This window comes from Triturus cristatus, chromosome 6, assembly GCF_964204655.1.
Source record: "Triturus cristatus chromosome 6, aTriCri1.1, whole genome shotgun sequence".
NCBI lineage: Eukaryota > Metazoa > Chordata > Amphibia > Caudata > Salamandridae > Triturus > Triturus cristatus.
Genome location: NC_140589.1, coordinates 1,003,974,409 through 1,003,989,043, shown reverse-complemented (window position 1 = coordinate 1,003,989,043; position 14,635 = coordinate 1,003,974,409). Strand labels below are relative to the sequence as shown.

General features: G+C 41.6%; 1 protein-coding gene across 1 annotated transcript in view; it reads right to left on the bottom strand.

Annotated features, from left to right (window-relative positions):
* Window positions 1-14,635, bottom strand: part of SYNE1 (spectrin repeat containing nuclear envelope protein 1) — a 1,959,630-nt gene that overhangs the window by 1,361,404 nt on the left and 583,591 nt on the right. Inside the window, exons 16-17 of the mRNA XM_085611789.1 lie at window positions 9,763-9,965; window positions 5,940-6,104 (exon numbers count right to left, since the gene is read on the bottom strand). Coding sequence (XP_085467915.1) covers window positions 5,940-6,104; window positions 9,763-9,965 — 368 coding nt within the window. The remainder of the gene's footprint in view (window positions 1-5,939; window positions 6,105-9,762; window positions 9,966-14,635) is intronic.

The following is a 14,635-nucleotide window of genomic DNA, read 5'->3' as shown; positions in this document are numbered from 1 at the left end:
GTGGTAGGCCTTCTGGCCTCCTTAATAATGTTCATACAGTCTAGTGTAAGGTTCAGATAACCAAACTCTATAACTTCAGGAGCCAGATCGTGAGGTTCAGTTGTTTGGGATCTGGGTGTTTGATTTCTCCATGGCTCTGTGTGAGGAGACTGGGAATTAAGTGTAATTTTTATGTGGTACCAGACAGAGTTCCAATAGGGTTGTGAACCAGGGTTGACGTGCCCATGTTTGAGCTACTAGGATTAGTGTGAAAGATGTTTGCCTGAGTTTCCGAACCACTAATGGAATGAGTGAGAGAGGCGAAAAAGCATAAGCAAATATCCCTGACCAGTTTATCCATAGAGCATTGCCTTTGGATAACGGGTGTGGATACCTGGAGGCGAAGTTTTGGCATTTTGTGTTTTGGGATGTTGCAAACAGGTCTATGTGAGGGATTCCCCAAGCTTGAAAGTAAGGGTGGAGAACTTCCAGGTGAAGTTCCCATTCGTGTATTTGATACCTCTACCTACTGAGAAGGTCCGCAATCTGGTTGTTGACCCCTGGGAGGTGTCCTGCTAGGAGATAGATATTGTGGTGCATAGCCCACTTCCAGATGTGTTGGGCTAACTGGGACAGTTGGAGAGTGTGTCCCCCAGTTTCTGTATGTAATACATTGCTGTCATGTTGTCGGTTCGATCCAAGACAGTATTTCCAGACAGATGATCTTGAAAAGCTTTGAGAACTAGAAAGATTGCCATTAGCTCCAAATGATTGATGTGGAGCAACCTTTGCTGTTGAGTCCACAGACCTTGCACTGTGTGTTGTTGGAGAGGAGCTCCCCAGCCAGGTAGGGATGTGTTTGCTGTTATTATTGTCTGAGGAACCGGGTCTATGAACGGCCGTCCTTTTGACAAATTTTGTGTGTTCTACCACTGCAGAAAGTGATGAGTACGGCTGCTTACCAACACTAGATCGGTTAATAGACCTTGTGACTGGTTCCACTGACTGGCTAAGCATTCTTGAAGTGGACACATGTGCTGCCTGGCATGGGGAACGATTATGATGCAAGACGCCATCATTTTCAACAGCTGCATAAAAACTCGAGCTGGAAGTGTCTGGTTGGCTTGAAACTGTAGAATTGACGCCTGCATTTTTCAAATTCTGTGTGCGTTGGGGAACGCCAGAGCCCTTTGAGTATCTAAGGTGGCTCCTAGGTAGTTCTGAGTTTTCGCTGGCTGAAGATGGGATTTTAACACATTGATTGTAAACCCCAGTTGGTGAAGTAAGTGAATGGTTACGGAAGTGTGTTTGCGGCACTGTTGATACGTGCCGGCTTTAATGAGTCAATTGTCCAGGTAAGGAAAGACTTGAATGCTTTGTCTTCTTATATGAGCAGCTACTACCGCCAGACAATTTGTAAAGACTTTGGGGGCAGTGGTGACTACGAATGGGAGTACCTTGAATTGGTAATGTTGGCCTACTACCACAAACCTGAGAAATTTGCGGTGAGCTGGGTGGATTGGAATATGAAAGTATGTGTCTTTTAAGTCTAGAGTAGACAGAAAGTCTTCTTTTTGCAAAAGAGGTAGTACCTGTTGAAGTGTTACCATCTGGAAATGGTCTGACTGTATGTAAAAATGTAGTTCTCTGAGATCTAATATTAGTCTGAGAGAGCTGTCCTTTTTGGGAATTAGGAAGTAAAAGGAATACATGCCCGACCCTTGATGTTTTGGTGCTCTGGGCTCTATGGCTCCTTTTCGTAGAAGGCATTGTGCTTCTTGTTTGAGGAGGTGTAGGTGATCCGGTGAAAGTTTGTGTGACTTTGGAGGAATGTTTGGAGGAGTGTTGATGAACTCCAGGCAGTAACCAGAATGGATAATTTGGAGTACCCAGTTGTCTGTTGTTATTGACTGCCACTTTGGTAGAAATTGTGACAGTCTTTCCCCCACAGGTGTTAAGTGGTCGGGGGAACTGTGGGCAAGTCACTGTTTTGTATTAGAGTGGAAGGTATGTGTGCTGTAACCTCTACCTCTGCCCTTGCTGTTCTTTCCTCTGTAACCACCCCTGAAGTAAGTTTTAGAACCAGAGGGTTGGTTAATGCCCTTATATGTGGATGCAGTGTCCGAGGACATGGTTTTGGACCCTGCTCGATAAAATGAGCGTCGAAAGGAACCCACAGCCTTGTTGAGACTGAAGGGCCCTCATTGATTTAGCCACTTCTGTATCTTTCTTCATCTTCTCAAGTGAAGAATCTACTGCCGGCAAGAATAGGTGTTCTTTATCGAATTATGTGTTTAATATTGAGGTCTTAACCTCCGGTTTGAATCCTGATATACGCAGCCAGGCATGCCTTCTTTAAAGGACACTAGTGTTCACTGCTCTGGCCGATGTATCAGCTGCATCTAGGGAGCACCTAATTTGATTGTTGGAAATTAGTTGCCCCTCACGTACCAGTTCTTGCGCTTTAGATTTATGTTCTTGGGGTAAAAATTGGATAAGTTGTTCCATTTCGCCCCAATGCTCACGGTCATATCTGGCTAGCAGCGCTTGTGTGTTAGATATGCACCAGAAGTTAGCTGCCTGGAAGGCTATTCTCTTCCCTGAAGCATCAAGAAACTTTGACTCTTTTTCTAGCGGTGGTGCGTCTCCAGTAGTCTGGGAGTTTGCCCTTTTGCGTGCATTAGAAACAACTAATGAGTCTAGCGCCAATTGCCCTCTTATGTAGACTGGATCAGATGATGCAGGTTTGTATTTTTTATCCACCTTTGAGGTAATATGTGCCCTGATGGGATCCTTAAATATACTGTCTATATGTCTGGTCATTCCTTTAAGCATGTGCAACATATGTGTGGATTTTTGTGTGTTGTTTAATGTCTCAAAGAGGAAATCCTGTTCAAGAGATTCTTTATGCAGCGGGACCCCATGATAATATGCAGCCCTGCCTAGCAATTCAATATATCCTACACTGTCATCTGGTGGAGCGGGCCTGGTAGGGTATAGGTCAGGGTCATTGGCTGTGGGTGAGTCAGTGTTATAGTCATCCCACTTATCTATAGGTGTAGGTTGATTGTCATCATTATTATTATCCCCGTCCCCATCACCCTGATTGTCAGGTATATATGGTGGTGAGTGCCCAGGTGAAGTGGGCACAGACAGAGGCTGAGGCAAAGGTGGAGAAGGAAGAGGTAAAGGAGGAGGGTAATGATTTGTCCCAACAGTTCTCTTCTCTAATGGAATATGATATTTCTCTTCAGTAGTAGCCCCTCTTTTTAAAGTCACTTTAGTAGTCATGTGGCCAGTTTTTGGATGCGTGACCAAAATCTTCTGTTTCGGGTCCGTTTTTTTGAGTGTATCACCGAGACTATACTTCTTGGGTGACTTTGGTGTATCAGTCTGTTTCGGCGCCGAAGTTTTCGGTGCCGATGGTTTTGGGGCTGGTGTTTTCGGACCCGATTTGGTTTTCGGTGCAGAGTGGTGATGATCGGAGCCAGACTTGGTCTCCGATCCCGAAGGCTTTGGCTCGGTGCCCGACTTGGAATGGGACTTTTCAGGGCAGGAGCCAGAAGGCTGGGGCGTCGGAAGCGTGGTCTCAGTGCCGACCAGGGTCCGAGGGCATTGGTTGGTTCGGAGCCTTCTTCTTAACAGATTGGCTTGGGAGTCGGGGCGAAGAGGGGATTGTACTTACAGTACTTTGTCCATGCAGGATGTCGTCATCCTGGTCGGAGCCCTCCTTCAAAACGGAAATGGGATCCCGCTCTTCCTCGGCCCTGATTGCGTCACTGGCTTCTTCTTCAGATTCATGTCTGAAGAGGTCTGGAATGGAGTCTGTGTGTAGGCTCTGCATGTCACGTCATCGAGCCCTACGGTCGCGAAGCGTCTTCTTGGAACGGAAAGCCTTACATGCCTCACAGTCCTGTTCTTTGTGTTCTGGTGACAAACACAAGTTGAACACTTCATGTGAGTCAGTGCGCGGTTATTTCGTGTGGCACCGAGGGCAGTATTTAATGCGAGTTTGTTCCGTCGACTGCAAGTCGGATGGAGACGGTTAGGCCCGATTGCCTACTATGAGTTCGATCGAAAGAGGGTTCTTTCTAAACAAACATGATACGCGAAGAATGGAGTGCGCGATCGGACACAATACCGTTGACTGTGAGTCGTCTATGTACCTAGGGAAACCAAAGGATTGGTGTCGAAGCGGAGTGCAGCAAGTAACAACCGAACCCGATGGTGGGACAAAACTATCTGAAGATGGAGTCGATGACCATGCTCACTATCACCAAAAGGAGGAGTCATCTACCTTGTGACTACAAAGACTTCTTCGAACAAAAACCAAGTGCAAACATCCAGGTCCAACACTAGATGGCGATCTATGCACAAGCATGTGATCTACAGCTCAAAAGCCCCGAACAAGTGATGTTTCTGTGGCGACAGGGGCTTGTAAATATGCCCTTAAGACTTTACTAATGACAGTGGAACTCGAATGCCATGGGTTCACAATCCGCTGGTCAAATTAAGCCTTTCATCTTTCTGAGATTGACAAACTGAGTATTATAACTCAACACCTGCATATGTGCAAGGTGCAGACTTCACCACAGTGAATGAAGATTGTGCATGACATATCGCAGAACAGCTCTTTAGAACACATTTTGTGTTGTGTGGATAAAGAATGAACCAAATTAGCCATTTTGTCTGTTTAAGGTACTGCAGAAAGAGAAAAAGCCTTTTTTTATAAAAACATATGGGGATGCGGTTACCTATGTGATTTGGAATATTTGACATATTTATGTAGAATTACATCCTTTCTGACTACTACAATTCAACCTAAATACTCTGATATAATGCCTTAATTTAGCCACACCTTATACACTTTTTAACTTCTTATACATTTCTGGTCATTTGCACAAGTGTCATGCCATAGGTGCCTTTGTGGGCACAAAAACAAAAATACTTGTGAGTCACACTAACTTTTACCCTGGAGAGCGAATACTGGAAGTTGAGAAAATATAAAATGTAAGGATAAAGAGTGTGAGTTCTTTAAAAAATATTTGAACCCCAATAAGATGCTGGTTTCCAAATACTGAAATGACATTTTACTGTTGAAGATCTGTCCTGGAAAATGCATTCATCCACAAAACACAGAGCTCAGAATGAAAGAGATCTTCACCCAACATACAGCAATGGACATGGAAATAAACAAGTATGCTAAATAAATATAGTCAAGGAATTTGCATTCTAAGAATATACTCTTTAAGTTACTAGAACTTCAATGCACCACACCAGTATTAACATCTTTGTCTGAATGTCCACTCCAAGCTGTTACTGTTACTGAGATTATTTGTTAAATAGTACCTTTACAATGTTGATCACTATTAACAAATAAAATTGGTAACAAGACGATACAATAGGAGGCTTTAAATCCATAAGTGCCAAGGCATTTCTTGAAGCAATGATGACACAGGCAATCTTTGTGCTGCCTTGTAAAATATTGGCACTACAAGTGCTGCCAGTTTGGAAATGTCAAATATAGAGGGGTGGTGTGTATCTTATTAGCAATCATGAAGAAGAGACTGAATCTGAGTACACACTGGTAATGTGTGGGGTGCAATCGTGAGCCAAAGCAGCAAATAGGATTCCAGAGAATAACACAAAAACATAAATATATCACAATGTGTTTTGGGGAACATAAACTCTGAATGGAGAAATGCATCATGAAATGGAAATTATAGTAGGTCGGAGTCAGATGGTTTTGTCGTAGCAAAATTGCTCCTCAAGCAAACCAAATACCAGTTCCTCAGTATTCAGAAATTCGTGCTTGTGTTTTAACAAAGACACTAACAGCAAAAAACCTTACGTATATTTTCAATATACAGAATAAAAACAAAATGTTCATAATTCATGTATTAAAAACATCTACAATAGCTTTGAGTTGATTGTTCATTAAAATATTGATAGCAACATACGTGCTTCACTTTCATGAAAAGCTCTCTCCATCTTCCATTCAACAGTAGAAGTTGTTGCTTCAAATCCTTGGACACTGTCTCATCACAGCTCTCTATAAGGAAATTTCCAGAATCGTTCATGATGGAATGCTGCTGGATCCAGTGTGGTAAATGCCGAAAAAAGTCCTGGTAAACAAAAAACAAGTCAGTTCAAATCTTTTGCGATCCCACATAAAATTGAGCCCATTCTCCTTTTTGCATATTTTGTGCATGTCTTCTTCTCTCTGTCTTCCTCTGAGTCTATCAACTAAAATAACTAGAAATAACTAGCATATTTCTGTGTTTTTGCATTTTTTAACCTTTTCTCATTTGGCATTCCAACAGATAAGTGCAATGTCACTTTAACTGTTTTTTATTGCAGTGAATTTCAGCTTCTTACGTTACGGTATTAGCACCTAGCCTACTCTATAATGTTACTTTAAACTTAGTTTTTTTGTGCTTGTGTGTATATATAAATATATTTCCACATTTTTTTCATTAATGTACACCCTACCTAGTGTATTGATACTTCCACATTTGATGGTTTGCACTATATAGTTTCTAAAGCTGACGGAAACTTCACTTGAGAAAGGCTCTAAACGCCAAAACACGTTGCCATAGACATCCCAATAAACACAATATATATTAGGGAGATGGAGAAAGAGCAAGCGCTCTACAGATTGGTCTGGGTCTGTCATTATGAGGATGAAATCCATGATGCATAACTATTTTGTAAACGCTGCAGTCATTTGTGTGATTCTATGACTGCAGCGTTTTTCAGAGTAGTAATAGGTTTTAGGTTTTATCATCATAATGACAAATGCCAGACAATATACAGAGCATTAACATACTCAGCACTAACAGGTTATGCAGCAAAGGAGGACTAAATTATGCGACAAATGTATATTAAACTTTCAGCAAGAAAATACAAAGTATGCAGCAATATGCAAAATGATCTGCTGAAGCATTATTTTGAACTATTCAAACTATAAACAACATTTGTGTTGAAATCTCCAAATGATGTAAATTATGTGGCCAATGCATTTAATCCATTATTACAGATCAATAGATTGTGCATGCCTGGAGGGCACATGTGGGAACAAACAAAAACAGATCTATTTATCAGACCTAACTATAACATGGTATAATATATAACCTTTGGTTTATTCAGTGAATAGATAGATAGATAGATAGATAGATAGATAGATAGATAGATAGATAGATAGATAGATAGATAGATAGATAGATAGATAGATAGATAGATAGATAGATAGATAGATAGATAGATAGATAGATAGACAGACAGACAGACAGACAGACAGATAGATAGATAGATAGATAGATAGATAGATAGATAGATAGATAGATAGATAGATAGATAGATAGATAGATAGATAGATAGATAGATAGATAGATAGATAGATAGATAGAGAGATAGAGAGATAGATATACACACTGAAAAAAACAAGGGTTAAAGGGATGTTATAGTTAGGTGAAAACATCAGTTAAAATATACTATTTTAAATAAAAGCTCTGAGTGCATTAAAAAATATGGTAAGTACTCCTGCATCCCCCTACAACACAAAGAAATAGCTTGTGGGATACCCCCTGGCTCAAAAAAGGATCATTAAAAAGCCCTTGGAAAGGTATTATTGGGCACTCCTTACAGTGAATAATAAATAAGCGTCTCCTGCAGTTTATTTATTATTCCTTTTGTTTTTTGTATATTTGTAATCTGTTTTGGGTGCCCCAGTGCTGACCTGAGGCACCAACACCATTTAAAATGTTGGAGACTGTGTGGAGAGCCCCTATTTCGTCGCAGCTCTTGTTGGCTCCTCATCAGCAAACATATGGGTGCCGGTGCAAGCCGGCAAGTCTTTTGATAATGCAGGCTTTCTTGGGACCTGCGTGGGAAGCCCAAAGACACTGTGGCCCCAGCCGGCTCACACTGTGTCTCTAGTGGCAGCCTGCAACACTCTCCTTTGCTCCCACCCACGATGAAGTAGCTGATTTCACAGCTCCTGTCCGGGCAGGAGCAAAGATGTGCTTTCAGCTCTGGGTATGCCCTCACTCTTCCGGGCAGAAAACAGCAGTGTCCAAGGGGATAGGGTCCACAGAACACTGCCTTTCTCAGGCCCCAGGGTATGCGGTGCCCAGGGGGGTGCTATGGCACAGGGAGGGGGTGAACGCGCCCCTCCACTAATGATAATAACAGCCCTGGAGAATGGGGTCCCCAGGGCCTCATAGGGGCAAGGAAGGGGTGCCTCGTGCCTCCTACCCTTTCAAAATTGCAATGGGCTCTGGGTAATGGGGTCCCTGGGTCGGTAACTCTTCTTCAGGACTGGGGCCAGTGCTCCCCTCCCCATTAAAAAGTGCACCTGGTCCCTGGGTATGGAGTCCCCGGAGACAAAATCAGCTCATGGAGGTGAACCCCATACAAGGCCCCCTCTGCATAGTTAAAAAAATAAATGAGCTTTGTTTTTCCGGCATACTGCAGGGTTCCTTTATTTAAAAAAAAAGAAAAGCATTTTTTTATCTGCGAACCACAAAATAGCTACAAAAAAATTCTCTTTTGAACTTTTAGCCATGGAGGTAAGGGTCCAAGGACCTCCACACCACAAGGGCTCAGGGGGTATCCTTTCCCTTATATTCTTTTTAAAAAAACATTTTCAGGAGAGTGGACTAAGTCCGCTTGCCCTGCAGTTACCACCTCAACATTTCTTTTCCTGTTGCGTCCAGACAATCAGAGCACTTGCACTGAAAAATCCCCCATGGCCAATCAGAAGTCTTAAGTTTCTAAATTTCAGCCCAACGTCTAGGTATACAACATTTTTGAACTTTTATTTCTCAAAACTACTCAACAGATTTACACACCATCACAAAAGCATGCATTCTGGAACAAGATCTAGCTTTCTGCCAGATTTTGTGTAATTCTGTTGGGCGGTTTTGCTGTATCACTGTTCAATTTTTCTATGGAAAAATGAATGGGGATTTTACGTTTTGGGACCCCCGTGTTCCTTATATCCTGCTTGATGGAGCATCCCAAAACTTTCAAGGAAGGAGCTTAGGTGGATTCATATTTTTGGGGAAAAGTTTTGTGAAGATCCATCAAATGGACATTTTCAGATACATCTTGAATGGTACTGTATCATAAACACTGCCATTATAATATGTACATTTTTCCCTTGTTAATTGGGCTATAATTTGGCATGTGATTAGACTTCATCCACAGATTTATGGATAATTTAGTGTACATGAAAGGTTACAGCTGTAACCCACTTCAGGCTTTCATGGAACACCTTGAAATTTCATGAGCCGTCTCATGGGTCTCTGTAACCCAGAGCAGTGGAGATTTCAAATCTTTTGTTCATCAACTTCTTCCAGCAAGAATCAGTGGGCACTCTATGGCCCAGCAACTTATGGTATGATTTCCACTTGGTAACAATCACAGACTGAAACTGTGACTGTATGCTACCCGTGTGCTTTGCTATGTGGTGTTACCTGCTGAGATCATCAGAAGGACTAATGGCATCTGAAGGCATTTTTTACGGTGTCTGTGTTTTTTGTGCAATGATGTGAGTGACCTTATATAGAATGCATAAACCTTTTGTCAAATCTTTGTTGTTTCTTTTCACTCTGTAATGTATAATTTTTGCGTGGGGGTAGGATTAAGAAAATAATCTGTTTATTGTTTTGAAAGAACCAGCAGTGCTATTACAATTACACACCTTTAAGCAATAAAAGGTTGAAGCTTGCTATTGTTAACTGTACGGATTTTGATATTTAAACTTGGGGGAGAGCTTACCTTTTTTGCATGTTCAGGCTGATTTACCATTTTCTCTGCATCTTCCAGCCAGGCTTGCAGGCTGCCCACAGTACTGCTATACCGATCCCAGTTTACAATGACTTCGTCCAACATGCTTCTCACACTTCTGACCTCCACTGACAGGTCTCTCCACTGAACACTGGTGTCATTCAGGAATTTAGTTACACTTTCAGCTTCTTCCACTACAGAAGAATGTTAATATATTCAGCTAGGGCAAACTTAAAAATGTTTGAAAGCAATGTTACATTTTAAACATGTATTTTTTAAGTTTTGTTTCCATTAAACTAAGATTTTAGGATTATTTTGGCAATAATATATACTAAAGCAAACACATTTCCATAGATAATGAGCAAAAAAATTGTGAAGGCCAATAGCCATGGCCATAGAGTAATCACAACAGATATGGAGTACCTATCTGAAGTCACGTACCTACTGAAGTGAGTTCAGGTAACTGAAATGAACAATGCTGTTTACTCGATAAGCCCACATATAGAATGTGCTATTGTCCTTGTTGACTGGTGTAAATATTCTTCACTGTTTCGTTAAGTGAGCTTCGGATGTTGGTATGATTCAGTGTACTCCTATGTGATCTTAATGAGATCAAGTTATCTCTATATACCCCTTAAATTATACAACAAAGAACACCAAATAATATACACATCACTAATATCAAGGTCCAAGGATCCTGCCATCTTGATACCAGGCAGCACTCCCAATGGCCGTCTAAAGTCTTGGCACTAGCCATATTTTTTAAAGAAGCATATAGTAAATCATGTTCCAATTTTAAGTCCGGTCCTGGTATTCATAACATGCTGATGTACTTTGCCCATTGCAGACCTTTCCTTTTCTAAACCTAGAAAACATCATATTCTGGAGCTGGATCATTGGTTGTCCTGTTTCTTGACCCCTACAGATTGCCTCTGTCATACATCACCAATTTACTTTGACTCAGCTACAATCCACACCTATTTCCTGGCATCCATGTTTCTCAATTTACGCCGTCTGGATTCTGTAGTCTGACCCTCACTTTCTAGGCAGAGCTGGGATTCTCACCACCTTGTTAAATGCTCCTGACTTTTTGAATAAACCTGTTCGATTTAGGTGATCTGCTTATTGATCATTTCTGTGAATTTACTACTCCTTTTTATTTACAAACATCTAACTTACTGTGGCCCTCCCTCCACCTGGTCTTGCTTGCTCCTCTGCCTCAAGGTTAATTCCTTGATCCTATGTACTTTGCAGATCTCTGATTCCTTGCTTCCTAGTTCATATTTTGATTGTAAATGTGTCTCTATTCCAGAGGCTTACCATCTGAATAGTGAGATTAAATAATCTGGTGCCAAAATATTGTGACCTAAATATTGCTAACCAAATATATTAAGAAGGTGAGTAAATGTAGATATGTATTATGTACATAGATAGATATGCATTTAATGTCCTTAACTTCAGATTCCTTAATATATTTTGAAGATACGTGGACATGGTCCTACCTATTTGTACTTACCTTCGTGATATTTCAGTTCTCAATATTTAAGCCACAATATTTGGTATAACAATATTTTTGTACTGAATATACTGACATACACTTTTCAAGTACTCTTTTCAAAAGCAGTAGCTTCTCCTCTATTCCTGAATCCTGTTCCGGTACCAGAATTCCTAACGTTCCTGAATCGCATATTGTTGTCTCATTCTGGTTCTGTATCCCATTCTGAAGCTACACCTCCCTCTGTTTCTGAACTCCTTTAGAGTTTTCTGGTTCAGAGCTATTAGCTCAAGAACTTGACTTTATGCAGATGTCTTGCCTTACATTCCAAATATGTCTATTATTTCTGCATACTTAAAATCCTAGCTGAAGGAGCACAGTAGCTTGTCTGCTTTTCCTAGTTTCCTGTGTCTGTTTTGGTCTCCCACTCAATTTGTAAATTAGGTTTGGTCATTCAGTTCTTCTTATACTCTGTTACTATTGCTCAATTTTGCCTCCTACAGTTCAGACCCTCATTTCACTGAGCTCTCTTTCTCTGTTCTCTTACTCTTGACCCTTCCTTATTCTTAGACTCTGACCCTTCTTTCCTTTGAGCCCTCTTACCCATTTCTGTTTCACTTCCTCATGTCCGTTTGTTTAGCTTGTATTAAAAACCTTGATATCATGAAATGAGAGTGCCGGTGACTTCTGAAGGTTGTTGGCTTATGCAAAACACTCACGTTTGCACGTAAATTGCTGCAGACTGTCTCTTATTGTTAAAATGTCAAATCTGAATTCTCTTGGTTTTTAATTAAGCTGTGCTTCATTCATTTTCACCCCTGTCCAGTTTTGAGCCTCGCTCTATCCTTGACACCGCACCTGCATCAACATTGGTAAAGAATCTAGATTGAAATATTGTAGGCTGCGTAAACATGCAAAGTCAGCACAAAAGAACAGCTGATGTCTGCACTGGATTTCGTGTGTTTGTTAAACAATGGCAAAGCCTTAGATAAAGCTTGCTCAGATAGCCTATCTTGTTGTGCAGCTTCAGGACGTGACAGTTACACAAGGCACGAAGGTTGTTGATTCTTACCGATTGTCTCATTTGTGTGTTCTTCCCATAGCTCTATTTACCTCTGGGCGTTCCTTGTCTGTGATCTTTACTATAAAAACCCATGTAACCATCGTTCAGTGTGCTCTCTCCTTGGGTATCTTGATGGTACTAGTCGGATGGAGACCCATTCATGAATGCTTAATAAATTACCTATGGTTTGACTTCGCTCCAGTGTCGATTGCTCCTTACTTGTAAGAACCTGTGGTGAAATGGTGACCCTGCACCAGCATATTATTAATTAATCTGTTCCACAAATTGGCGCCCAATGTGGGGCCCCATCAAGGGCTTGCAGCCGGACCGGGGTGAGGAGGTCAGGTCAGTAAGACGAACTTCGCTGAGGGGCGCCCCACCTGAAGAGACTAGTGCTGCTTATGGTCCAAGGTGATTTTTCAGCTCTCTGGCTCTGATCTTCCTGGCGGCGGCTTGCCTTGTCTGAGGCCTTCGGATGGTCATTTTTGGATCAGGGAGGATTGACAGGTGGGAGTTGAAGACTGCACATAAGGTAAATCTGTATTGAAACAGTTCACTTGGTTAGGATTTGTTTTGATATTTGAGACTTGCGTTTGAAACTTGCCTTGGAACTTGCAATTTATTTTGACTAATATTTTTTCTTACAGGTAAATGTGAGAATATTTTTTATTTCTCTCTGTTTATGAGTTTTTTATGTTATATAACATGCCTGTGCTTAGTACCCTTTGGAAGTTTTGTTGTTGCTGCTGCGATAAGCAGAGCATTTTGGAAGCAAGTCAGCCGGCGCCACCAGAAGGTACGCCGAATTTTGAGATGTTCATCAAATATGGTATTTGTCCCATCATGTATAATACATTGTGGAACAAATATACAAAAGGGGATCCCCAGTTGCAATGGCCATTAGAGGGAACCATGGACCCTCATAAACTCGAGTGTTTAGAGAATCGATTGTCTTTAAAGAAAGTTAGGCCAGCCATGTTTGATAGTTTGCGTATGTGGAGGAAAGAAGTGAAGGAGCGGCAGCTCAAGGCAGAGAAGGTACAAAGGAAACAGGAAAGGAATACAGAGTATCAGAAGTATAAGGAATTGAAGGATAAGGAGGTTCAGGAGAAAAAGGAATGCTTAGATAGAGAGCATAAATTATTAGTATCTAAGGAACACATAGTTAGACCAACAGTAGCAGTTCAGGTCCACCAAGAGTATGTGGACTCAGATCTTGATGGATTATTGATTGAACGACCCCACCCTTAAATGCACCATTGACACCCCCTCCCCTTGGACCACTGAATGTTGTTCCCCCTGTACCTACAGTTCCCCCTACTTTGCCTGCGGTTGTCCAGCTCCCTTTTTTTCAACCAGTACCGGTACATTCCTTACACCCTCCTACCCAGGCCACTGCCACCCCACCCCAGGCCTCTGTGCCTCCACCTCAGGCCATTGCAACCAAAATGATTGATGATCCCGTACTTCCTGCATCTGTCCTGACCCCTCGAGTTCTTCGTTCTACTGTATCTCGGTTTCGTCAGGATGCGATAAGGTTAATGGTATTAAATAGGTTAAGTGATCTAGAAATGGAAGTAGAAGAAATTATAGATCAGATACAGGGTTTTTCTGAGGGCGAGCTTCTTTGTCTCCTAAATAAGCTTTCTCACCAACTTATGGTCCAATGGTAGATGACTACAGGACAGAATGGCCCAGATGATGTTAGAGCTATAAATCGACAGTGTCAGATAGGAGTTTTCCCTCTAAGTAGAGTGAATACTGCCATAGCAACGATAATTGGATATCGTAATGAACTCTCTTCCTCTCCTCGGAAAAGACCTATGAGGGAAGCTGCACCACAATTTATTCCCACAAGAGGGAATGCAGATAATGATGACCCTAATAGTCCTGATGCTAGAGCCCATTTTTGTACAATTGGATACATCCTCCCTGGAAAAGGACGGATGTACTTACTTTAAAAGCCTCTTTATCATACATACGGAAAAAGCCTAGAGGATTTTATGATGGTGTACAGGCAGCCATTGATTCTTGTGTCATGACCCTAGCAGATATTGATAAGTTTGTTGGTATGATCCTACCACCTGATATGTGGCGAATTACCCGGAAACAGGATCATGCTGTTGATTTGGGAGGAGACTGGGCTGCCATAGTAGCGGCCGATAGGGATAGGAAACCTGGTAAGAAACCTAGTCAGCTCATACTGGACCTTCCTGGAAACATACTTACTTACATAAAAACGATGGTTCCAGCCAGAAAAGTAGATTGGGCACTTCTCGCTGCCTGTAAACAAAAGCAGGGAGAGG